At 38.2% G+C, this 26348-nt stretch overlaps 1 protein-coding gene, 1 long non-coding RNA gene and 2 pseudogenes across 2 annotated transcripts; 1 reads left to right on the top strand and 3 right to left on the bottom strand.

Annotated features, from left to right (window-relative positions):
* Positions 1–1440: 1440 nt before the first annotated feature.
* Positions 1441–2058, bottom strand: LOC110750656 (uncharacterized). Its single transcript, XR_002525775.2, has 2 exons — positions 1921–2058; positions 1441–1828 (listed from the first exon to the last, which is right to left on the bottom strand). It is a non-coding gene; the product is annotated as an uncharacterized LOC110750656 (long non-coding RNA).
* A 95-nt stretch (positions 2059–2153) lies between these two features.
* LOC148296858 (uncharacterized) lies at positions 2154–4729 on the bottom strand (annotated as a pseudogene).
* A 4987-nt stretch (positions 4730–9716) lies between these two features.
* LOC110750657 (phospholipase A(1) DAD1, chloroplastic pseudogene) lies at positions 9717–11605 on the top strand (annotated as a pseudogene).
* A 12005-nt stretch (positions 11606–23610) lies between these two features.
* Positions 23611–25955, bottom strand: LOC148296857 (uncharacterized). The gene is made up of 2 exons (XM_088248651.1): positions 25196–25955; positions 23611–24545 (listed from the first exon to the last, which is right to left on the bottom strand). Exons 1-2 carry the CDS (start codon positions 25953–25955, stop codon positions 23611–23613), a joined length of 1695 nt encoding a protein of 564 aa, XP_088104777.1.
* Between the last annotated feature and the right edge of the window lie 393 nt (positions 25956–26348).

Here is a 26348-nt window from a genome sequence, read left to right as displayed (position 1 = left end):
CCTCCATTTTTGTACCATAAACCAGAAGGGGATCTAGGGTTTAGGAGAAAACCCAAAATATTAGGAGATGAGGAGGTCCTTACCTGGCAAAGGTCATGGAGGTCATGGGTCACAGAGGTGGAATGCCGAAGGTGAAGAGGGTAGTTCATGGATGGTGCCTTCAGTCGTTTGCTACTGTGGTAAGACTGCGAAAATCCAAACATCTTGGACTACTGCACATCCAGGGAGGAGGTTTTACATATGTGGGAGGGTAAGTTTATAATTGAAATTTGGTTTGCAGATTTGAAATTTGGGTTGCTGAGTAGAAATTTGGACTGATGCACTTTTTTTCTTCTATTTTTTATGTATCAATTTGTTGGGAGAAATGTACAGAATAGATGTAGATATTGGGAATGGGGTGACCCACAAATGTGTGAGAGGTCGAAGCAAACTATACTTGGGCTGCTACGGAAAATAAACATGATGGAAGATGCAAAAAAATCTCAGCCAAAGAAGTTGAAAAAAAACCCTTGGTTTTGGGTGTCTTGTTTGTTGTTTGTGATAGTTTTGTGGTTGATGTATGGGAAAGACAAAGACAATGAAGGATATTTGCCAGAGAAGCGTATGTAATCTGTCCTATAAATAAAGGGAAGAGGGAAAGGGAAAGACAATGTGACCTGCCATGTATCAGTTGTGTTGCAGAGGTGTAAAACATGGACTTTTGGTCTTTTTGTTGAATGTAATGGCATGTATGTAAGATCCCACATCGACCAATGGAGAGGGGGTTGATGTGCCTTATATGTACATGCTCGCATCCATCTAGCACAAGGCCTTTTGGGAGCTCACTGAGTTCGGAGTCGTAGGAACTCTGAAGTTAAGCGAGTTGGGGGCCAGAGCAATTCCAGAATGGGTGACCCACTGGGAAGTTGGTAGTGAGCTCCCAGAAACAAAAACCGTGAGGGCCAGAGAGGGGGGGCCCAAAGCGGATAATATCGTGCTACGGCGGAGCCGATCCGGGATGTGACAATTTGGTATCAGAGCCACTCTGCCGTGTGGTGCGAGTGTGCCGACGAGGACGTCGGGCCCCTAAGGGGGGTGGATTGTAAGATTCCACATCGACCAATGGAGAGGGGGTTGATGTGCCTCATATGTACATGCTCGCATCCATCTAGCACGAGGCCATTTGGGAGCTCACTAGGTTCGGAGTCGTAGGAACTCTGAAGTTAAGCGAGTTGGGGGCCAGAGCAATTCCAGGATGGGTGACCCACTGGGAAGTTGGTAGTGAGCTCCCAGAAACAAAACCGTGAGGGCCAAAGAGGGGGGGCCCAAAGCGGACAATATCGTGCTACGGCGGAGTCGATCCGAGATGTGACAATGTATGAGTTGTGTTTTGACAATTTTGTTTCTAATTGGCAAAAAGGTCATATAAGCAAGCAAACAAACATAAGTGTTGCAACACTATTAAACCAAAACATATCCATTACAAAACATCTGTTCCAACATGAATCCAAGCAACACATGTGTTCTAACTGTAATCCAACCAAAATATTTGTGTTCCAATACTAATACATTGAAATCAGTATGAGAATCCTAGAACCATATCAGCTAGAAATTCATCAAAATAAAATGTTCCAAAACATATCCATTACATAAGTAGTCCTAATGTTTTGGTGTTCCAAAAACCAAAATCAGCAAATCTCAGCTACACTCTCCATGGCCTTGGTCTTTTCGGTAGAGGTACATTTTCTGAGTTTGGTTGAGAAGCATGCCCAATTTGAATTCCTTGTAAGGTAGCACCAGTTTGAGCAAGCTGCCTTGTTAGTTCAGACATTTGCCCCCCTCTTCTCGCCTAATTGAATGACAAAAATCAGCAAATCAGTCCAAATTTGGTTTAAACATTGAATGTAAGTATTGAAAGCAAATCAGTACATATGCTATTACCCCAAGCTTTGTTCTTCTAAAAGGTCTATCTTGGATTGAAGTCTCAGCTTGATTTGGTTGTTTGACAGGAACACTTGGCATACTTGTTCCCCTTCCCCTGCCTCGAACTCTTATTGCCCTTCCCCTGCCTCTAGCTTGTTCCTTGAACAAAAAAATAAAAATAAAATTATAACAAATAAAGGACCAACTTGCACCTTCAACAAAGTTCATATCAACAGAAATAATCACAAACTTCATACCTGTCTTCTGCCTCTTTCTCCATTATGACCTTCAGCTCCACAAGTTGCAGAATTGTGACCTTCACCTCCACAAGTTTTACAACAAATGACAATCCCATATCTCTTCAGCTTTGTTGCATTTTTTGGTATCTCATCAGGTTCCTTTTGCCTACTTGTTCTAGGCGTTCCCGATTGTTTGTGATAAAGAGGTGGCTTGATGGGTCTATGGCCAGTTTTTCTCCAGTATTCTTGACTAGGCATTGGAGATATATAACTCTCATAAGCCCTGTCATATGCACCTCTTTTGTAAAGTGAATGTAGAAAGTCATAAGGGCTCTTCTCTATTTTGGCAATTGCAGCCACAGAATGTGAACAAGGGATTCCACATAAGTCCCACTTTCTGCAAGTGCAGGTGTGCCTCTCCAAATCCACTACATACATTCCACCGTGGATGTTATTAACTTGATATTTCCCCCCACTAGCATATGATGCTATGCATTGAGCACTCTCAGTTGTTAGCTTCTCAACAATTCCGAAAATCCTAGGACCAACATAATGTGTCCAAACAGTTTCTCTAAGTCTAGCCATTCTTAGCATCAAATAACTTCGAATTCTCTCTAGTAAGGTCAGAATAGGCTTATCCCTTGCTTCAATAATAGCTGAGTTAAAAGACTCACACAAGTTGTTAAGAAGCATATCACACTTAGAATGAGTACTGAAGTGTGACCTACTCCAATGATTTGCTGGCCTTTCCTGAAGCCATCTGTGAGCTGCATCTGATTGAGATAACATCTTCTCCATTTCAGCTTCAAATGTGGGTATTGTAGTTGATCTAGCCGCTGCCCACAATCTTTGCTTTAATGCTAGTCCACTGTGACCAGCAATCTTGAAATTATTGTGGAGGTGCCTAACACAATGCCTGTGTTCAACAGTGGGCATCAAATCCCTAATGACTTGCCCCAAACCATTTTGCTTATCTAACATGAACACCCAACCATTACCATTTTCACACCCAACATCAGCGAAGAAAATCTCCATAAACCATGTCCAAGTCTCGGTATTTTCTACTTCAACCACAGCAAATGCGATAGGGTACATCCCATTATTCGCATCAATACCAACTGCAGATAAAATCTGTCCTGGATGAGTTCCCTTCACATGACAACCATCGAAACCCACAACTGGCCTACATCCTGCAATAAAGCCCTTCTTCAATGCTCCAAAACATATATATATATTCTTTTAAATACTGGGTTGTCCCCACGCAAATCAGTCTTGGTTAATACAGTGCTGCCTGGATTGTTTGTCTTCAACTCTTCACAGTAATCCCACAATTTTGCATACTGTTCTTCAATACTTCCATGTATTCTCTCTTTAGCTATGCTCTTGGCTTTGTAAAACTGGTTTGTAGTGATATCTATGCCATAATTCTTCTTCACAATCTTCATGAAATCCGTCACAGACATATTAGGATTATCTCTCAAATCCTCATCAAACCTTTGAGCAAGCCAAGAAGAAGTGGCAAACTTGGTCTTCTGCATCCTTCCACATGAATGCTTTAGTTGATATGTCTTGATCTTAGTAGTAGGCCCTTTGCCCACATAAGATGCATATAGCTGGCAATCACACTTGACACCCCTCTTTTCTTTACCTTTTTCTTTACCCTTTTCTCCACCATTTTCTCCATTTTCTTTTCCACCATCATCTTTAGCACTTTGTACACATTTTTTATTATTTTTTTTCTGCATTTCTTTTTCCTAAACCCTTTTTTTTTTTTCAGCCTTTCCTCCACTTCCACACACCACCCTAACCCTGTGAGGGTCATTATTCACCCATCTCAGTGGCCTAGCACTTGAAACTGCATAGAATCTTATGGCCTCCCTACATTGTTCCATGTTAGCAAACTCCATGCCAATATGAAATACTGGATTAAATAAATCAGTATCCCTTTTGAATTGCTTGAACCTAGGAGCTTTTCGTCTACGACTAACCTTTTCCACACCTGGATTTTCATCAACTTCATCTTCCTCTTCTGAAACACTTAGAAGATCCTCTAAATTGTAGTCACTTGGAACTTCACCAGGTTCTCTCTGTGGTTCTTCGGCAGCTTCCTCCACTACATGCGTATCAAACCACCTGTCATCTTCTGCTCCCTTTTGTCTCTCTTGTTCTTCATCTGTTTGCTCATAGTCACTATCTATGAACTGCAGGCGCTCTTCGTCATCATCCTCTGCATCAACATTTACAGCTTCTTCCTCATCTACCTGTTGCTCCTCATCTTCCTCTTCAGCTTCATTATCGGCATCATCAGCAATGATTACATCATCTTGTACATCTACATGTATCAATTCTGGTTGAAGCAAATTTTAAAAGTTAAATATAGCTGCAGAGACTTCAGTATCTCTCTGTGGTTCTGGCTTTTTTGTGATGTACAAACCGTGAACCCTTGATGCAGGTATCTAACGCACAAAATCAAGCACATCCAAGTCTCCTCGAATTGCCACATAACCTAATGTTGTGGACCTATAGCGATAATCGACTTTTATGTGGTTGTATCCTAGTGATTCAGTAACATCATATAAGTCCAGCATTGACAACTGATCTGTACTACAGTTGTCCGCCCATTGGACAGTACCTCCCACATACTTTCCCTTTTTAAAATACCCCCCATGGTGAATTTTAATTGTAAATAACTCTGGATCACCTACAAACAACAAATAATTAACTCAACAACTTCAATTTACTACAACAAACGTACCAATCGGCACCAGCCTTTACTAACATCAGCCACACACAGACAAACCAACGCACATGCTTTACTTTGGGACCACACTTTTCTATTCAAGAAGGAATTTTACAGCAAGGCAAGAAGATGGAAAAATCCAATTCTACCGACAACTTATGGACCACAACCACTTAAACAATGAAAAGAAAGGGAAAGTTGAAGAAGACTTACTATACTTGGGAGGCTGCCCACTACTCTGTACTTCGACGAGTGTACTTTCGTCGCTTGTTACTTGCGCGATGAATTCACATCGTCGCATTTTGTATCTGCGACAACTACTGTTTCGTCACGCAACTATTTTGCGCGACGAAATAAGTGCCGTCCCTGAAAGGTTTGTGCGACGAAGTAAAATCGTCGCGCAATGGTTTGCGCGACGAAAGAAGGACCGTCCCTGAACGTTTGGTGCAACGAAGTTTCCTGTGCGACGAATGTACATAACATCTGTCGCGCAAAGCCTTTCTTTACGATCTTTGCGCGACTAATTTTGCGCGACGCTACAGCTGTCGCACTGTTATTTGGGCGATTGCTTTGTTCTTTGCGCGACGATTTTGCTTTCGTCGCCCAAACTGTAAAATGTGGTAATGACATGCATCTTTCTTGGTCAATACAGGTGTGTTGCTTCAAGAATCGTATGACAACCTCACCGATTTGTCAACGTCAGCCACTATGTAGGTCGATTTCATGAAATCCCCAATTCCCCCAAACTTTCGAACGCTCTAATCTCAGTTTGTTTGCTCCTTTTTTTTCTTTTTCTTTTTTTTTCCTGAAAGTGACCTAGGCCCCGTTTGGGATTGCTTTTTTTGGCCAAAAATTTGCTTCACTTTAAAATTAAGCAGTTTAAGGTGTTTGGTAAAAATAAAATATCCTGATTATTTTAAAAGCAGTGGCCTTTTGACAGCAGCTTTTAAAAGCAGGCTCTGAGTTGCTTTTCAAAGCTACTTTCAAAAGAAGCAGATATGAGCCTTTAATGAATTTTTTTAATTCCCAAAATACCATTATTCATTTTAAAAAATGACACCACCTCCACTTCCACATCCAACTCCACCACCTCCACCACCACATTCACCAGCTCCACAACCACAACCACAACCACCGCCACCACCACCACCACCACATCCTCATCCTCCGCCACCACCACCATAACCACCACCTCTTCCACCACCCCCACCTCGTCCACCACCTCCACAACCAACACCACCACCACGCTGCCACCACCACCACCACCTCCACCTCCACAACTACCATCCCCACCATCACCACTACCACAACCACCAACTCCACCTTCATCACCACCACCACCTTCATCACCACCTCTTTCACCACCACCACTACCACCACATGATTAGCACACCACATGATTAGCACATAACACTTTCAACATCATGTCTATTTTAGTCATTATTCACAGTTATATATTAAAATTTACCAAACGATTTTGATACTGCTTTTTGTACTAACAACACTTTAAAAATATTGTTTACCAAACATGGCACTGATTTACTTTATAGCTAATTATTTTCAAAGCACAGCAGAAGCAACTTTTTTAAAAAGTGACAGCAATCCCAAATTGGGCCTCTAGCCTCCTTCGACTTTTGGATTTACACTGGGTTGACTTGTGTGGACACGCGAAAGGACTAAAGTGCCCTCCATCTTCACAGCAGAATGGATGGAAAGTGCCAAATTCTGACGTCAAGGGGCACATTGGCGAAAAAAAAATAGATCGGTTCCTTAATTTTCTAAAAAAAAAGGATAGCGGCTAATTGAAAGCGAGGTACAAGTTCATGGGGTATTTCACCAGTATGCCCTCTCTTCAATAATCTCTCTACTCTTTTGGCAAAACAAAATAAAAAAATAAATTCTCTCCACTATGCTTTCTTTTCCTTCTTTTTTGTTTTGATCCATCGAACCTTTTACTAATTCTTCCATTTTTTTTGTTTCATTTCATCTATCTTCACCATTTTAATTTTGTAATTTTGTAATTTTTCATCACACTTTTTCATGATTGTTTTTCTTTTTTTTCTTTACAATGTTTTTCAATCTCACTCTAATGATCTCCCTTTTCTCCTCACTTTAGGCTCTCCTAATGAACTTATTCGTTCAACAAAACACAACATATATTTTTTTTATAGTTGAAACCATTGTTTTTCAGCCATATTCATCAGAGTTGACAAGATTAATAAACATATAGATTGCATACATTAGCAAAGTCAAACGATGTTAAAAATTTCATTTCTCATTCCATAAACAACACTAGAGCTTGATATATGCAACAATCCATCAATCATTAACCAAAAGTAATTGTTCACAACATTCTTCTTTCTTTTTCAGTATGGAATTGTCTACAATAGTTAAAAGTGCAAAAATACTCAGTACTCAAAGAATCAGTACTCCCAACAACCCTAAAATACTCCATGAAAATATCCAGTACAACCCTTCAATCATAACTCAAATCATTCAGTATCCCTCCAACCATCTGCATATGAAGAAATCAAACCAAATTCAGTCATAACTCAAAAAAAGAAATCAAACCAAGTTCAATCACAACTCAAAGAATAATTATATAATTATTCATCCGTTGCTCCAGGCTAATTGATTTTTTTTTTTTTTCCATCTCATTGATTTATAATTTAAGAGTACCACTAATTTAACTCTAGACTTAAATTTAATAATACCAATTCATAATGAATTGATGCAATAAATGAAAGGAAAACACGAATTCAAGTGATGTTGCGTTGGTGTAATTTATGTGATTCAAATTAAAAAATAAATAAATAAGAAGATAATATGCATGCAAAAGAGCTATTGGCACTAAACACATAATGGTTAAGGGCTAGAGGTGCGTGATGACTCCCCAACTAATGGTGAATAAGCTTCCGACATTGCAATGGTTTCACTTTTCCGATAAGTCCAACAAAAAATGATGAAGAAACTTAAGAAAGAGATGAAGACATAAGAGAATAATGGAGTGGGAGAGAGTTGTTTGTGGAAGGAAGAAATGTGTGCAAGGAAGAGCAATAGAAATGAAGAGGGACAAGCAAGGAGAGAGAAATTGAAGTAATGATTGCTACATCTTTTCAAAAAGTAAAAATAGAATATTGATTTTTTTAATTTAATGTCCAAAATTATTATCGTGTGTATGCCATTGTAAACAGACAGAAAAGCACGGATGAGTAGTACAAAATACATGACATCTGCACGATAATAACGTCCGGATATCCGCATAGGAGAATTTCTGTATATATATAGTCCTCTTCTATTTTCGATCGATCTATAAACATATATGCATATTTCTATTTTAGGGTTTTGGAGAATTAAAAATGCGCACGAGGGCACACCCGCACATGCACACAATTGAAGCATGAGGTTTTATTTTTTTGAAAGACTAATTGAATTGAAGCATGAGGTCAGCATGTAAAATTGCAACTCAATTGTTCTTTGATTTGTTACATTAAAACTCACAAACCAGTTCCGTGACACAAGACCTGGTTTAGCCCAACAATCCCCGTGCCGTGCGGCTGTGCCTACGTGGACATGCAGTGAGAAAAACGACACACCGTTCGCAGCTTTAACCGCCAAACCAAGCGGAGCCGAGCGAGTCGTCGGAGTCAGCCCGCGCAAGCTGAGATATTCTACGGTGAGTCGCAGCTGTCGTTTGGCGGTTTATAATTGAGAGGGGCCTACCAGTAGTGCATTTTGATTGGAAATTAGAAGAAAATCATTGGATGTGACTCTGACCCCACCTTCCTTCCCCATATCTTCTAACTTACCGTCCATCTCTCAGTGCGGTTTTTCTGTTATGACTTCCTCTCTCTTCCCTCACCAACCAATCAACCCTAGATAATATCTCATGCATCCGAGAAATACCTTTTCTGGGTTTTTTTTATTCTAAATAAATCAAGTATTGTCTATGGATCCTATATATGTCCAAATTTGATGACCATTTTCTATTTCTTAAATAGAATCAATAGTTTTTAATTCTAGCTCATTATTGTTTAGAATTTATTTTCGTTAAAACTCGGTTGGATATTATAAATATGTTATTAATAGACTTGTTAATGATGTCACTCTATATAAAATTAAAATTTAGGGCGAGGAGTTTGTTTCTAAAGTGATTAAAAGAATTCACTCATGAGTCATACACATGAGGTTTTGTATTTGCTTCTCTACCCAATAATATAATTTATGGTAAAAAATTACTGACTATGCAAATTATCTTGTTGTATTTGCATCAACTCAATTTGTTAAAAATTATGTCATAATTTCATTCAAATGAGAACTTTTTTTTTTTTTTTTTTGAGAGAGAGAACTTTTTTAGTATAACAATCACACCGTCACGTGATGTTATTAATTTATTTATTATAATATTGATGAATGTCAAATAACTAAAGTACATAAATATACATATTATAACATGAATGAATGGTCACACTCAAAAATTACTCCATACAAATATATACGAACCCAAATTGCAATGTGTACGCATACCCTCTCTCTACCTTTTCATTTCTCTCTCTCTCTCTCTCTCTCTGATCAAAAGGTAGAGAGACTTTAACAAAAGTCTCACTCTGCTCTGTTCTTCTTTCCCCTCCTCTGCTTTTAAAGTACATGTGTGAAACACTTTCCTCTTTTCCAATTTTCGTTTTTCAAATTTATTCCTCATGAAATTTTTTTTTTTTTTTTTTTTGGTGAAAATTCCTCATGAAATTAAGCACTATCTACATATATATATATATCTCCTCTCTCTCTCTCTCTCTCTCTCTCCATATACACTTTTTGTAATTATAAAAGGCCCATCCCCCTCCCCTTCAACAATGCAACTACAAATTGCCAGCTCCCAACATAGAAAGTGAGAGAGACTCGGTGAGAGAACTCTAGTCTCTTCTCTTTCTGATATTGTGTCCTCTCTCGCCATCGGAGAGCCACCCAAGTGATCCAAATCGGTACATACCCACATAACGCTCTACAGCTCACAATGAGGCTCTCTATCAAACCCGTAACCACTCCAAATCCCTCCACCCTCGTCGTCCCTACCCAAAAACTCAAGACAATAATCAGCTGCTGCACTCTCACTCAATCACCAACATCCTCAACCCCCAATCAGGCCACTTTCACACAAAACCTACCCAACTGGGAGCAGCTGCTCAACCCAGTTTCCCTCAGCTCTCTAACACTCACCCAGCCCATCACCCCCATCACCACCACCACCGCTGTCACCGCCACAAAACAACCCATTCGCAAAATCTGGGAAGAGTACCAAGGCGTCAAGAACTGGGAAGGCCTTCTAGACCCACTGGACGACAACTTACGCGGCGAGATTCTCCGGTACGGGCAGTTCGTCGACGCCGCATACAAGGCGTTTGACTTTGACCCGGATTCACCGTCCTACGCAACCTGCAAGTACCCCAAGAGCTCCTTGTTCGAAAACTGCGAGCTCCCGGCGACTGGCTACCGCCTAACGAAAAATCTACGTGCCACGTCTGGCATCCAGCTGCCACGGTGGATCGAAAAGGCTCCCAGCTGGGTCGCCACGCAGTCCAGTTGGATTGGCTACGTGGCGGTGTGCCAGGACAAGAACGAAATCGCTAGGCTAGGGAGGCGCGACGTGGTGATCTCCTTCCGAGGCACCGCCACATGTTTGGAGTGGCTCGAGAATCTTCGGGCCACTCTCACGCACCTCCCGTCTAGAACTAATAACAATTCAGGTCTAAACGAGTGCGAGCCAATGGTGGAAAGTGGTTTCTTGAGCCTCTACACCTCAGGGACCCACTTAATGCCAAGCTTGCAACAAATGGTACGTGAAGAGATTGCACGTTTGCTTCAATCGTACGGCGACGAGCCACTCAGCCTGACCATCACCGGCCACAGCCTCGGGGCCGCACTTGCCACTCTAGTAGCCTACGACATCAAAACGACGTTCAACCGGTCCCCGCTCGTCACCGTCATGTCGTTTGGCGGGCCACGTGTTGGCAACCGGAACTTCCGGCGTCAGCTGGAAAAGAAAGGAGCCAAAGTGTTACGCATTGTCAACTCTGACGACGTCATAACTAAAGTCCCCGGTTTCGTAATCGACGAGAACGAAAGGCGCCATGTGGCCTGCGACCGCGGGGCCCACAAGAGGGTGGAGATCCAGAACTGGCTCCAGAAGAAGGTGGAGGACACGCAGTGGGTGTACGCAGAAATAGGGAAGGAGCTGAGGCTAAGCAGCAAGGACTCTCCGTACGTGAACGGCACCAACGTGTCCACGTGTCACGAGCTCAGCACGTACCTCCACCTGGTCGATAATTTCGTCAGCAGAAAGTGTCCGTTCAAAGCCACCGCTAAGAGATTGTTAGGTAGACACTGCTAAAAAAACCTTAGAGAGAGAAACAACTAACGACATCGTTTTAATTGTCCCCTTTGTATATACAAAATGTATTTTCCCCCCAAATCGGGTGAATTACAAATTGAGAGAAACTAATTAATCAGCTGATTTTGGTGACCGTTCTATCCTTCTGTTTTTATTATTATTTACAAATAGTGAAATATTTACAAGATTCTTTCACACTCACAACAAAGCCACACAACTATGCACATGCTAACTTGGGCTGTAGCCCAGGTGACTTGATTTTTTGTAGTTCAAACACCCAAGCGCACCCCACGCACCCACACTTAGGAGCTGCTTCACTCTCCTCAGCGCAGCTGCTCTATCTACTCATCACAAATGTAACAAGCTATCGTTGTTCATTTGAGTCGAACTTATGACCGTTCTATTCTCGATGGAAATGAAAATGATTTTGGCTCCTCCACAACGCACCCAAGGGTAAAATAGTAAAATCACCTTACCATTCTCTCTCTCTCTCTCTAAACACGTAGCAATGCAGCTTTAGAGCACTCGCAGTCACAGCAGCAGGAGCAGGTGGTTCTTTTATACGTAGACCACCGGCCCATGTTTGCTTGAGCCAGCTGACGCAACGCAAAAAGGCCAAGATTGTTTTCTTCTCATTGGGTGGTGCAGAAAGACAGGAGTACCCTCGGTACCGACCCATAATTACGTGCGTGTGCCTTTGTCTGCACCGACCTCGTCCTGCTAGGCTAGCATATGGCGTTGTACATACTACAATTTTTGTTGTTGACGTAAGTAGAGTCTGGGGTAGCGCCGTCCATACCGAACACTCTCTCCGTCGGTTTAAGTGAAAATGACCAAATTGACCCTCTGCGCCGTTTTTTTACTGCATAGAGGCCAAGTGTTTTAAGCGCACCAAACAGAAGAATTGGGGTCAAAGTGGAAAAGAGCAGCGACCAATCATTTGGAAGTGGAGGTTACAAATGAGTGCTACCGTTGTTTTGCCCTTAAAAAGGACATGACTAAAACTATTTATTAAAACAAAAAAAAAGAAGATACTATTTTATGTTGTTATTCTTCATGCCATAATTTTTTGTATTTACCTATGTTCTCCTCTCCCTCCAAGAGTTAGAAATGGTGTTCTCAACCAATAATGATTTTAATAATGCAAAAAATATTTTAAACCTCCATTTAGAAGGAATTCAAAGTTTATTTTATTTCACAAAAGAATTCCTTTGTTTTGAGGATAATTTTTTTTTCCCCGAAGTTAGGAAAGGGGGAAACTCACACACATGAATACCATGGGGTTTTGAATTCAGGACCACTTAAGAGCACACCAAAGACTTGGGAAAATTCAACTAACACCCCATTGGTGATTTTTTTTTTTTTTCAATTTTAGAGTTCCGCTTATTTAGCCCTCTTATAATAAATATTCTCAAACTTGATAATTTCTATAGGTTTTTATTTTCATTTTGGAAAGAGATAATGTCAAGTAGTTGATAATTTTTTGCGGAAACTTTTGTTCCAATATTTTTATTATTGGTAAGATTTGTACTATGTTATAGTTTATGTTATATTATCAAATAATAAAAAGTGTTAATATTTTGAATCTTTGTTCGTATTATGTGAATTATCATGATGTAATATGTATGACAGAACTAGTCAATTTTTGTAATGAATATATAGGTTTCGATTTTCAATTTTTCTTTGGTTAAATTATTTTTTTTCTGCATACCATTGCTCTTCTTTTTGGCGCATTTTGCAATATAGTTCAATGATATGAACTGTCTAATTTTTAGATCCTCCTTTAAGGCCATCTTCAACCCAAGGGGTGGAAACCCAAATTATGAGTTTTAAGTCCAAAAATCTTCTCCAACCCATGTATTTTGAGGGGTGGAAATTTGAGAAATATCAAATTTGGGGTGGAACTCCAGTCCAAGTTTTGCATGGACTTGATATTTTAGGTGGAGCCCAAACTTTGCTTTTTTTTTGTGCTTGGAAGCCCATGTGAAGACGAAAAATTGCTAGGCCCTGCGTTATAGGTTTGCTGTCTGGCCAGCAAGTTGTGTGACATAGCTGGCCCTTGTGCAAATTGATTTCAATGACTATATTTTCAAAAGTTATGCTGTGCTATTTGTTTATTTATTTATTTATTCCAACAACTATATTTTACATCAACGATCATGATTAATTTTAGGCAATATGAACGGTAAAATTTCACATCTAACAGTCAAAATAATATTTATAATTAATCTAAATCATATCCAACTCCAAAACTTATTCCAAACTCTATAAATAGCCATTCATTTGGTAAATAATCCACCAAAAATCATTTTTTTCGTTTCTCCCTTTGTTATATTTTTTCATTCTACTTTCATTCTTATTGAGAATAGCCCCAAAACCCCAAAGAGGTGTGAATTGGAAACCACAAGAAGATGAGGCATTGTGCAAATGGTGGGTTTCTATCTCTAAAGATGGGGCTATTGGCACAAATCAATCAAACGACTCATTTTGGTTGCGTGCGTACCAAAAGTTTTTGGAAAATGATCCGGGCATGAGTGGAGCCGGGGTACGATCACCGCAAGCTATTACTTCTCGGTTCAAGATCATCAACCAACAATGTTCTATAGGGAAGTCATGTATGACAAAGGCCAATGCAAGGCATGTGAGTGACTCCAATCTTGAAGATGTGGTGAGTACCCCTTTTTTTTCAATGCTTAAATTTATAATTCTAATTCTTTTCAATTATTAACTTGATTTTTATTTTATTTCATGAGTAGGATATGAATACAAAAACACTTTTCTTGAATGATAATAAACCTCCGAATAGGCCTTTCAAGTTGTATCATGCTTAGCAAATCTTAAAAGATTGCCCAAAATGGAACGACATATGTGAATCTCCCACACAAACATTCAAAGATTCTTCTCATAGTGGCAATACATTCAATTTGGAGGAAGATGAAGATGATGTGGTCATGCCCACTCCAAGGCCGTTGGGAAGAGATAAACAGAAGGATGAAAAAAAGAAAGGGAAAAGTGTTGAAGGTTATCTCAACCAAAGTAGAAAGTTCTTGTCTGAATTGGTTCAACAAGGAAATGAGGCAAAGGAGGATAGGAGGCGAAAGTTAGAGTTCCTACAAGAGCAACATGCCTATCAAATCCAACGAGATAAGGAGGCTAATGAACAGAGGATAATGTCCATGGACTTATCCAAATATACTCCAAAAAAGAAGAAGTATTGGGGGAATAAGCAAGGCAAAATTATTGAGTCCCGGATGAATACAAGTTCCCCCTACAATTCTAGAAGACAACTCTGGAGACTATTATCCAAGCCCTCCACATAGTGGTTATTAATTTATGTTTATTTGTAATTGTTGTTTATCTTTATTTATAATTGTCGTTTATCTTTATTTGTAATTGTTGTTCCGGGCATACGTATGGAAGACAATTATGGCAATGACTTCAATGAAGGGTTCGAATTATTCCGAGCATACGTATGGTGTTGTATTTATTTTTAAGTGAAATTCTATTTTGGAATTTTAATCTTTTTAGGTTAAAATGTTTAGAAAATTAAATCACGAATGTTGAAACAAAAAAATATATATATACCTCCTTTGGCAGAGCTCCCGCGGCGAAAAGGATTAGTCATTGCTGTCGACGGTGGACACCCTTGGATCTCATCCAAAAAAAAAAATGTCAAGAAAAATTAATGAGAAAAAAAAAATTTAGGGGTTAATCATTCTAAAACAATTTAATAAAGTTGTGGACTCCAATTATGAGTCTGCAAGGTTGGATGAAAAAAATTTTGAGTCCTGAAAATACAGGAATAGTTGTATTTTGGAAGGTGGAAATTTGAGTTTAGCCCCAACATGGTTGGAGATGGCCTAAGAATCATAGGTGGAAAAAAAACTAGTAAAATTTGAAATAGTTTCGCTAACTGATTATCATCATGAATATTTCATTGTTTTAGCGAAAATATTGTGCTTCTCTATTTGTTGTGCTATTATTAGATGACTAAAAATGACTTCGAATTATTGTAATTTTTTGTTAGAATGATCCCTCAATGAACCATTAGGATTATCGAATTGCAATGATGGTTAGACCCACATGCCATTTTTTTGGTGAATGGTAAAAAGAATCTTAATATATATAATAGACGGTTTGGATTAGTGAAATACAATTCAGAGTAGGTCATACAAGGGTGTCCCTCAAATAAGCTTATTTGAGAAATCCCTCAATAGAAGCTCTCTGTATATTATATATATGTTTACATAAGGTACAGTTTGTGTGGAAGGTGATCGTATTATGATTTTGGGACCTCTAAACCCTACTAAGTAAGATAGTTAACTCTAGTTAGAAGCAGAACTATATCTACGATGAATGAACCCTTCATTATCAAAGATGACTCTCCAGGCATGACTTACACGTTGTTTTTTGGGGGAAATAGCGTGGCATGTGAGAGACTACACATTACATTTTGAGATTAATGCTACTTGCCTGTTAAAATATTATATATAGCCTCCAAGTGCACAATGAAATTTTGAGACTTGCCTAAATTTTATGTGAGATTACATAATCTATATATATAAAGAAAAAGGCAAAGAATGGTAAAACATTCAAAATACCAGAAATGCTCTTGGTTAATGCAAACATTAAGAATTGAAATTATTAATTAAATGAGGATAATATGGTAAATTCACACTTTTTCATATTTAAAAAAAATTAAAATTAAAAGAAAAATCAAATAATGGATCATATTTTTATGGCACACAACTACCAATTATCTTTTTTTAATTCTAAAGTAAATTTTAAATTTTTTTTAAAAAAACCTCTCACAAGCGCAGAAGCGCATGCGAAGATGCTAGTTTAATATAAATGATAGTCTAAACTACAAATGGGAGGGGAGTTTTTCACACAAACTATGGTCTCCAAGTTAATGCCCTCAAAAAAGACTGTTCGCATTGGATTGAGCACTTTCTCTTTTTTTTCTTTTTTGGTTCGATGCAAAGCCAGTCGTTTTATTCTCCGACCCTCTCGTTTTCAGCATCTACAAAGACAGTTCTTTAGCCTGAAAACACACTTACATGGCTTCGATTCATTGAACTGGGTCTAAGGAATATTATATATCTCGGTGCAACGTACATGCAAAATTTAAGCAAATAAACAAACGTGGGGGTTGAGGGGGTTTCAGTGCCCTAAAATCCAACATGCATGACAAATTTTGTTGAAGAAGGTCGTTTTCCACAGAAGCCCACAAGCCGAAAAAATTTGGAGGACGGGGGGGTCAGTGTTGTCATTTTAGCATCCGTAGCCATCGACGCTGATACAATATTCCAAATGCAGAGATACAGTCTTGTGGAGATTTGTGACTGCGACTGTTTGTGACGGTGGCCTGTGCAAAGCGTGCGCGTGTAAATAATTAAGTCGGTGGTCCTCTATACATTTCTGGTCAGAATTCTCTGTCTTATTTTATCGACTCATTTTATGATCTTCTTTTTGAAGATGGGTTGACAATGTGTTACTCACCCTAATTTTTCGTGTTTAAATATAATTGGTGTTAGTAGATACTGTAGTTTTTGGGTTTAGTCCCAAGTAATAGTCAACTTAGAATTGTTTTGAGAAGAAAAATTGTCCTATATCTAATGAAATTAGGAGAAACTGTGATGAATTAATATATAGGTTTATACTCCAGCGATTCTGAGAGATGCTAGAAATGCCACCCAAAACTGGGCAAATTGCGGCTTGAAATTGAAGTCAATTAAAATCTACTTTGAAATTTCAAATTGGAATATAATCTTGGAGTCAAAATAAAATCTACTTTTTGATAATAATACAGAAGAGAAAATATAAAAAATCGTTCTCATAAATATAATAATAATAGTAATATATATATATAAAACAGGCGTTCATATATACAATCATAATAAAAGTGCTATGATAATCTACACATTATTCTTCATTTAAATTTGAGCTCTAAATTGATAGTGTGTCGACATCATTAATTTAACATGCCAGATAAATTATGTTTTACTTAGGCTCCAAATCAAGTAGTGGAGTTTTTACAGTACTAAAGTCCCAACTGCAATGTATGCATAGGTTTGAGTTTTATATGTTCTTGGCTTTAATATCAATGATACTAAATTTTATCTTTTGGAGTACACTCCTAACCAGACTAACCCATTTAAGCAAATTTCCTAAATTACCTATACAAATTTGTCTTGTTGTACAAATTTGATATCCTTGCAATTTAAGGACACGTTCAAATTTCCATCCAATTTTGCGATGGAGTAAGCACATGTTTCTGATGTGAAGGGGTATTTTGGACGGAATTTTAGACAAGATTTATAATGTGTCCTTAAATTATCAGGATATCAAACTACAAGAGTCAAATTATCAAAATTAAAATTATAGAAATCGAAGTGGAAGAACTGACAAATTACAGGAACCAAAACTAACTTTAATTTGGATTAAAGTTCTTTCATATATGCGTGTATGAATCGTTTTAGTAACTCACCTTGACTCCCAATTTCTCAAAGCCCACCCTTACATAATATATGGCTATATATCGCCATGATGCTTTCTAATTCACATCACCATCAACAATAGAATTTGGACTCACTTATGATGGGCGGTGGTGGTAATCTACACCAACGACAGTATCTATGACTGAACGCGTTCATTCTTGACTGATGGAATGTCATACTCGGTTGCAACGTGTTTAAGTATAGCAACTTATTTAAATTAATTAATCTTTTTTTTTTCTTCCTATTATTTATCAAATAAAACAAAAATTATCAATTCTACTCCCGTAAAGATTGAAACTTTCATCCAAACGACTTAAACCATGTCAAATGTGTGCGCCTCATTGAAATACTAACTCATAAGTTTCTGACAACTTAGTGTACCTAGTTTGTACTTGTTGGTCCTAACATGAATATTTTCAGTTTTTAGTTTTCGTTTTTATTTTTGTTACTTCTTCCTCCCATTCCATATTCACTCTCATTCTCACTTCCATTCTCCCTCTTTTTTTCCTTTAAATTATAGCACAAAAAATGAAAACTAAAACTAAAACGAAAATGGTTATCAAACCGGCCGTGTGTCTTCTACTCAACTCAAACACAAGTTTTGAAACCCTAAATAGGTCTGTCAAGTTTCAACTAAATATCAACTTTTTGATCAAATATTTACGCTCTCCACATCAAGGCGCAAAGAACAAAAAAGAACTTGATTCAAAATTTCAACGCAAATATTTCAAGACTTTTCCAACTTTTACGCCAACTTAATTTTCTTGTGATTAAGAACAAAATTCAGAACTCCATTCAAAAGTAATATAATTAAGTTAGAAACATTAATTATACTGAATATTCTTTACCAATAAATAAAGCTATTAATTGTCAGGGTTACTTCAGAAAGTCATAAAGAGAAGCATTTTAAAATATAATAGCTTGAAGTCATTAATTACTTGTGTCATCTGGAGAATAATTTTTCAAAGTAAAGCTAACACACATGAGCATGTAATGGAAACTAACTCAAGCTCTCTGATAAGTATACATATACATTGGGCTCAGGCTCAAAGTATTTATTGGGTCTAGAAAGAAGAAACTTTTAAGCGACTTGAGGACTGGCCGATCTATTGGGTTCATAAAAATACCCCCACTTAAACCTCAACGTCAACTGCCTCTATATATGTATATTTTTCTTGCTAGTATTGTACCGCACCTAAATGTAATTATCAACTCCTTATAAATCATGACTAAGTCCGTAACTTTTCAATGTGAGAGTGGAAAAACTCTCAACACGTCCCATCATGTGTGGCAAATTTTCAAGTCTAACATTCTTTATAAATTCGGCAAACTTTCAAGCCTAACACGTAGACAACACATATTGGATGACGTGAGAGCACTTGTGATCGTTCGGTACAACGGGTGAAGCCTAGATCAAATACTATGAAGAAAGTTGAGGTTCCATCATAAAATCAATTGGCACGATGGGAGTAGCCCAACTCCTTATAAACTCAGGCTATGTCTCTTAACTTTTCAATGCGAGATGAACACTCTCAATACCAATATATGCATGGCATATATAATTATAAAGTAATTATAGTATAATTATACCGCAAAAGTGAGAAATCTCAGTCATATTATCTACTCATATTATACCACATTGTTGTATTCCAGTATCATACAATAATTTCTCGCCATCATGGATTGAAAGAACTAATTGCTCTAGCCCTTATACATCTCACTGTTCAATTAAACACTGGGCGGAAAAAGAATCATGTTGATTGAAACGTATATTCTTTAGGCTAAGAAATTATGAATCGGGCCCCATAAATAAGTGGGTCAAACTCAAACTTCCGTCTGTAAGAATTGCTTTAACATTGGGTCACATTTTTGTTGCATGGTACTTACGAATACATATCCACATCAACTTGATTTGAGTGGTTACTTTCTTACCAAAACAGTTGGAGAGAGAAATTTTTCCGGCACATTGAATATATATCACATGATACACATATCATGGAATGGAAACAAAATGGTAAAAGAGAAAAGACAACAATAAAATAAAAAAGAGCTAATCAAACCGTATCAAATGTACATCACTTTGTAGTACAAATAGTATCACCTGTATCACATGAAATTTACTTTGGATATCCTCGTGGGATTATCTTATTATATGCTTTTTTCAAGTGGTTTGATGGTTGTTCGAAAACATTCACAGTAAAACTTTGGTTTTGACCCCTACCATTCCATGAATCTCCGAAAAAAAAAGAAAAGAAGATCGAACACGGCATCTTGCCCTAAATTTAAGGGGAAAAATTGACAAAAAGAGAAATTAGTAGCATGCCGATTCGAAAATAATATGTTCAGAGTTTGGAGGTATAGTAGGAATTTTAGGGAGCAAGCTATTTGGACTGTGCACACGAGGAACATATGTAGCTGAGTTTCAAGTTCTTTAATTTGCCAGCTGCATATCATGTCACCATCAATTCTGAAATGCCCTTTTTGGTTTTTTCATGGAATGGAGACTCCATTTTGGGTATAATAATACATGGTGTTGGGATTTTGGTGGAAACTTCAAATCATGAATCGATGTCCATTCATTTTTCACGATTTGCATGCATGACGTAAACTGTAAACCTTTTCTTGGTTTGGCTGGTATAGTTTATTCCCATTCAATTCATCCATATCGTTTCAAGTTCCTGTAATTAGTAGATGATGCTTATCATCATTAATCATTAGTAGCGTGGACTGTAAGTTAACCTAACAAATCTATGCGTGCACTTTTCTAGTAAGGTTTTGGTTTGAGATATCATTATTCAAGATCCTCATACAATTACGTGTCAGCTTATCTTATCTAATGCCAACATGCAAGTCAAGATATGAAATGATTAGACCAACTTACGACAAAACAGGGACATTAAGGAAACGTATATACCAAAGATTGGGGTACACAACTAAAAATGTTTTTTTTTTTATTTATAGAGAAAAGTGATAATTGTATTTATAAATTAAGCACAAAGACTATAAGTCTAAGTAGGGCAAGTTTTGAGATTTTGAAGGCTTTGTGCAAAACTTAAATGGGACCCTCACATAATCTAATCCGAAAACACTAAGAGCATGTTTACGTATCAATAATGGAGAATGTAAGGAATCAGATAATTTAGGAATCGGGGAACTACTGAATCGGTATGGGAAGAATCATTCCCATTAAGCTGTTTACTAAACATATAGAATTAGCAAAGGAATGAGGTTGATTCCCATTGTTATTGTTTACTAATTTTCATGAATCAGAATCCAAATTAATTTGATTACTAAAATGTCCGGCACATTTTCACCACAGCACATATATAATTCTCAAATTGGCTAAGGAGACCAAACTAATACTTCAGCAAACCAGTAAGGCGATGTAAACATGAGGCTGAACAAGATGAACAACAAGAGCCTAGTTCAATGATAATGTTAATAACACCTTTGTCCAGAGCCAATTTCAAACAAAAAAATAAACTCCAATAAATATATTTTTTCACCTACGTAACTAGTAAACAATCAAATAATAATAACATGCATAATCTTCATACGATTAAACTCCCCCTAGTTGGAATTATGGTAAAGTGGTAAGGGTATTTTTGGAAGTTATTAAGAGAAAACAGGAATGGGAATCGTATCGACTACTCCCCCTAGTTGATCTGATATCTAGTTTTAAGGGGATGTGATTACGGATTTTGAGGTGGGGCCCACTTATTTTTTTCATTCCTGATTGCAAGTAAACGCAAGGGAAGTCAGGAATGGAAATCATTCCCTTTCCTCTCATACCCATTACTCATACGTAAACATGCCCTAAAAGTAATCATTTTCATAACTTATATTACTTTGGACCCCAAGGTATAACCTAATTTAAATACTTATCAAACCTGATATAACTTAGTATCCAGTGCACGGATCTAAATAGGAATATAACATTCTCCCACTAGATCAAGCACTAGAACACTAAGCTTCTGTACTGCAAAAGTTTGATAATCTTTATTGGTCATGAGTTTAAAACAGTTAAGTCCTTCCCTTCAAGCTACAATGAAAAGTGATTAGACAAAACGAACAATAGACAAGCACTGCTCTCCTTTATTTATTTATTTATTTTTTAAAACAGGCTATCTATAATCACATAATGCAATTTCAAAACACATGAAGCACCTACAAACGCGAACCTTAACATGTATTGATCCGTAATGTGAATCTTTATGCTTTTCAGTACATACACTCAAAATAATTAGGGTTTAAACTGATGTGTTCATTCTTCTCTCAAGGAGGAATATATATACTACATACAGAGTGGGTACAAATAGGAAATATGTACAAAATCTCCTAATTCTACTCAAATTAGATAATTACAATAAAATATAAATTCTATTCCTAATATGAACAAATTCTATTCCTAATAAGAACATTAACTCGCGCCAACACTCCCCCTCAAGTTGGTGCATAGATATTGGTAATGCCCAACTTATCAAGTGAGTCTTCAAATCGGCCCTTTGACATGACATGGGTCAACATATCTGCAAGCTGCTCCGAAGAAGGCACAAAAGGTATATAAATTACCTTATGCTCCAGCTTCTCCTTAATGAAATGCCGATCAACTTCGACATGCTTAGTTCGATCATGTTGCACCGGATTGTTAGCAATTTCAAATGCAGATTGATGATCACAATGGAGCTTTGTAGCAGCATCCGGTTTAAACCCAATTTCAGCAAGTAACCACCTCAACCACAGTATTTCACAAACCCCTTGGGCAATCCCTCTGTACTCAAACTCTGTAGAGGACCGAGACTCAACGTTTTGCTTCTTGCTACGCCACGTAACTAGGTTACCACCAACAAAGGTGAAGTAACTTTATGTAGAACGTCTATCTGTAATATTCCCTGCATAATCTACGTCAGTATAACCTTCTAGATCCAAGTGACCATTTTTCTTAATTAATAGACCTCTCCCTGGAGCAGACTTTAAGTAACTCAGAAGACGCAGCACAACAGCCATATGATCCTTACTGGGTGAATGCATAAATTGGCTAGCAACGCTTACCGCATAGGCAATATCAGGGCATGTCAATGATAAATAAATCAATCTCCCAACCAACCTTTGGTATCTTTCTTTGTTAGTTGGGACCTGATCCACATAAACACCAAGTTTATGATTCTAAACAATAGGTTTATGAGCTGATTTACAATCAAGCATTCCAATATTTGCTAGCAGGTCCATGACATACTTCCTTTGTGAAAGAAATAAGTCATGTTTAGATCGAGTGACTTCCACTCTTAGAAAATATTTCAGACTGCCTAAATCTTTCATCTCAAATTCAGATGCTACACGCTTTTGCAATTCCTCAATTTTTACAGTATCATCACCAGTCACAATCATATCATCAATATAAATAAACAACAAGGTCACCTTACCAGCCCTATGTTTAATGAATAGAGTATGATCAGTATTGGCCTGTTGGTAACCAAACTTCTCCATAGCTGTAGTAAATCAGCCAAACCATGTCCGAGGAGACTGCTTTAACCCGTACAACGCCTTTTTTAATTTGCACACGTTCCCCGTGTCACCGGTGATGCTATACCCTGGTGGAAGACTCATGTACACTTATTCTTCTAGTTCACCATGTAAGAATGCATTTTTTACATCAAATTGCCTCAGGGTCCAATCCAAGTTTACTGCTAAAGACAACAAAACTCTGACAGTATTCATCTTAGCCACAGGTGCAAAAGTATCATGATAATCAACTCCATATGTCTTAGTGAACCCTTTAGCTACTAATCTTGCTTTGTACCTCTCCACAGTACCATTTGCATTATATTTAACTATAAACACTCATCTGCATCTTACAGGCTTCGTTCCCTTTGGTAGATCAACAATGTCCCATGTATTATTTTTCTGCAGCACCTCCATTTCAATATTCATGGCTTCAGCCCACTTTGGATCATTAAATGCCTCCTCAACACGAGTTGGAATTTTAATACTATCCATTCTAGTCACAAACGCTTTGCACTCAGGAGATAACCTGTGATCAGACACATAATGGGCAATAGCATATCTTGCTTTGCCTTCTGGTGAGTAACGATCAAGTGGAACCCCACGGTTCCGTCTAGTCGGTAAAACATAAGAATTATCAGCAGTATGAATAGAAGCACTTACCTCAGGAATATCAAGGGGAGCTTGATCAGGTACTATTAGAGAAACTTCATGGGGGGCAATCAGTTCAGTGACAGCAACGACATCAGTTAAAATAGCAAGTTCAGCTGGTGTAGCAAGTTCAGCTAGTGTAGCAAGTTCGGCTGGTGTAGCAGGTTCAGCAAGTTCGATCGATTCTTCTCTTTGTATTAAACTATCCAATACTACTCCCCTTTGTAAATCTAGCCAGTTATGTCCTTCACTACTAGTCTCCCCCTGAAGGACATGCTCGGGTGTATCAGAGAAGAACATTTCATCCTCAATAAAGGTAACATCCATAGAGACATATAGACGTCGGGTTGCAAGATGATAGCATCGGTAGCCTTTCTGATGAGGAGAGAAACCCAGAAAGATACAGCGGAGAGCACAGGGGTCCAGCTTACTCATTTGATTTTGATGGAGGTGAACATAGATGACACAACCAAACACCTTTGGAGATAGAGTCAACATAGAAGAGGCAGAGATATGATGGGTCAGTACCTGCATAGGAGTTTGGAAATCCAAAACTCGTGAAGGTAGATGATTCAAGAGATAAACTACATAGGTAATAGCCTCCATCCAAAACCGTTTTAGAACTGACGCACCAAGCAACAGAGCATGGGTAGCAACAAGGATCTGCCCATTTTTACATTCAGCAACCCTGTTTTGTTGTGGTGTTTGAGGGCAAGTAGTCTAATGAAGTACACCCTTAGTGTGAAAAAAATAGGATGACACCGAATTAACAAATTCTCCACCATTATCAGATCGAAAAACCTTGATATGGAGCATAAATTGAGTCTGAATCATCTGATAGAAACACTGAAAAATTTCGACCACATCACTTTTATTTTTCATCCCATATAACCATATCATACGAATGCAATCATCCACAAATAACACAAACTAGTGAACTCCCAAAGTTGTAGAAACAGGGGAAGGTCCCCAAACATTAGAATGAACTAAATCAAATGGCATAAGCCGTTTATTACAACTTGGAGGGTAGGATACTCGATGACTCTTAGCTAAAATACAAGTCTAACATTGGAAAGTAGACTTGTTGACACCACTAAATAATGCAGGAAACAAATGCCGTAAATATCCAAATGAGGCATGACCAAATCGGCAATGTAGCAACCAAATCCGACGATGCTGAGAAGTTTCGGTTCTACCAGCACGAAGAACCAGACTAGTTGCCACATCATCCACATAATACAACCCCCCCCCCCCCCCCCCCCCGTTTTAGTACCACGACCAAAGATCTCACGAGTCTGGATATCCTGTAGTAAGACAAAAGAAGGATACATCAATACAACACATTTTAACTGCTCAATAACTTGCGGCACAGATAATAAATTGCTAGACAAAGATGGAACCAGTAACACTTTGTCCAATGGTAAAGCAGGTGTCAAGAGTATAGAACCAACCCTCATGACAGGAGTAGCAGCATTATTAGCAGTCAAAACATGATCACGATGAGGCGGAATAGTAGTAGAGAATAAAGCAGAATTATACGTCATATGCTCAGTAGCTCCTGAATCAATAATCCAACATGTATGGCGTGTATGATGGGCATAGAAAGCCTTGTCAAAGTTACTTGGAGGCGGAGGTTTTGGAGTGCTTGAGACCGCGGTCAAGGTCGGAGGAGGAGTAACAGTAAGGTGGCCATGTCCAGTGGTGATGTCAGCCACAGAAGTGGGGGCAACAGCCACATGAGCTTTGCTATCCAGTTGTTCCCTTTTTAAACGCCTTGGCTCCTTCTCCCAATCTGGTATCCCATGCAATGCCCAGTAGGTGTCAATAGTATGTCTCTTTTCATCACAGTGATCACACTTCATTTTTCTTTTTTTTGCAGAAGTCAGGTGACGAGATGGAACAGCAAAAGAGCCAGACCTTGGAGGTCGAGAAACTAGAGCAGTGTTTTTGAAAGCAAACACAACAGAAGGTTCCCCAATCTTGGTGCCGGATCCAAGCATAGTAATCTGGCTTTGAGCCTCTCGATGAACCATAAAAATACATTTTCGATACTTGGTTCTTTGTAATTACCTTAGAATCTTCTTCAATCTATCCAATGTTGCATTCTCGGGTTTGACTGAAATCTCCCCATTTTGCTGATGCATAAAGCTAGGTCTAGTCTTGTACATACTTGTGCGTACATAATGTTTCCAACTAGAAAAGCATATGGCTTGTTCCTCATCTCAGCTTCTTCTTCTTTATTCTTGGGGCAATGCTCTTTCTTTAAGTCTCCTTTAGCTAATGGAACTTTATGTCCAAAACACATACTCATTTCAAAATGTTTGAGTACTCTTTCAATGTATGTTTTCCGCAACAAGGCTAGCAGACCTCGAGCTTAGTCTCTCTGAATTTCAATGCCTAACAAAAAAACAGCTTCTCCCAAATCC

Source organism: Prunus avium, chromosome 2, assembly GCF_965620075.1.
Source record: "Prunus avium chromosome 2, drPruAviu1.hap1.1, whole genome shotgun sequence".
Classification (NCBI taxonomy): Eukaryota; Viridiplantae; Streptophyta; class Magnoliopsida; order Rosales; family Rosaceae; genus Prunus; species Prunus avium.
Note: the sequence above shows the minus strand (reverse complement) of the source record. Positions and strands in the feature narration are given on the sequence as shown.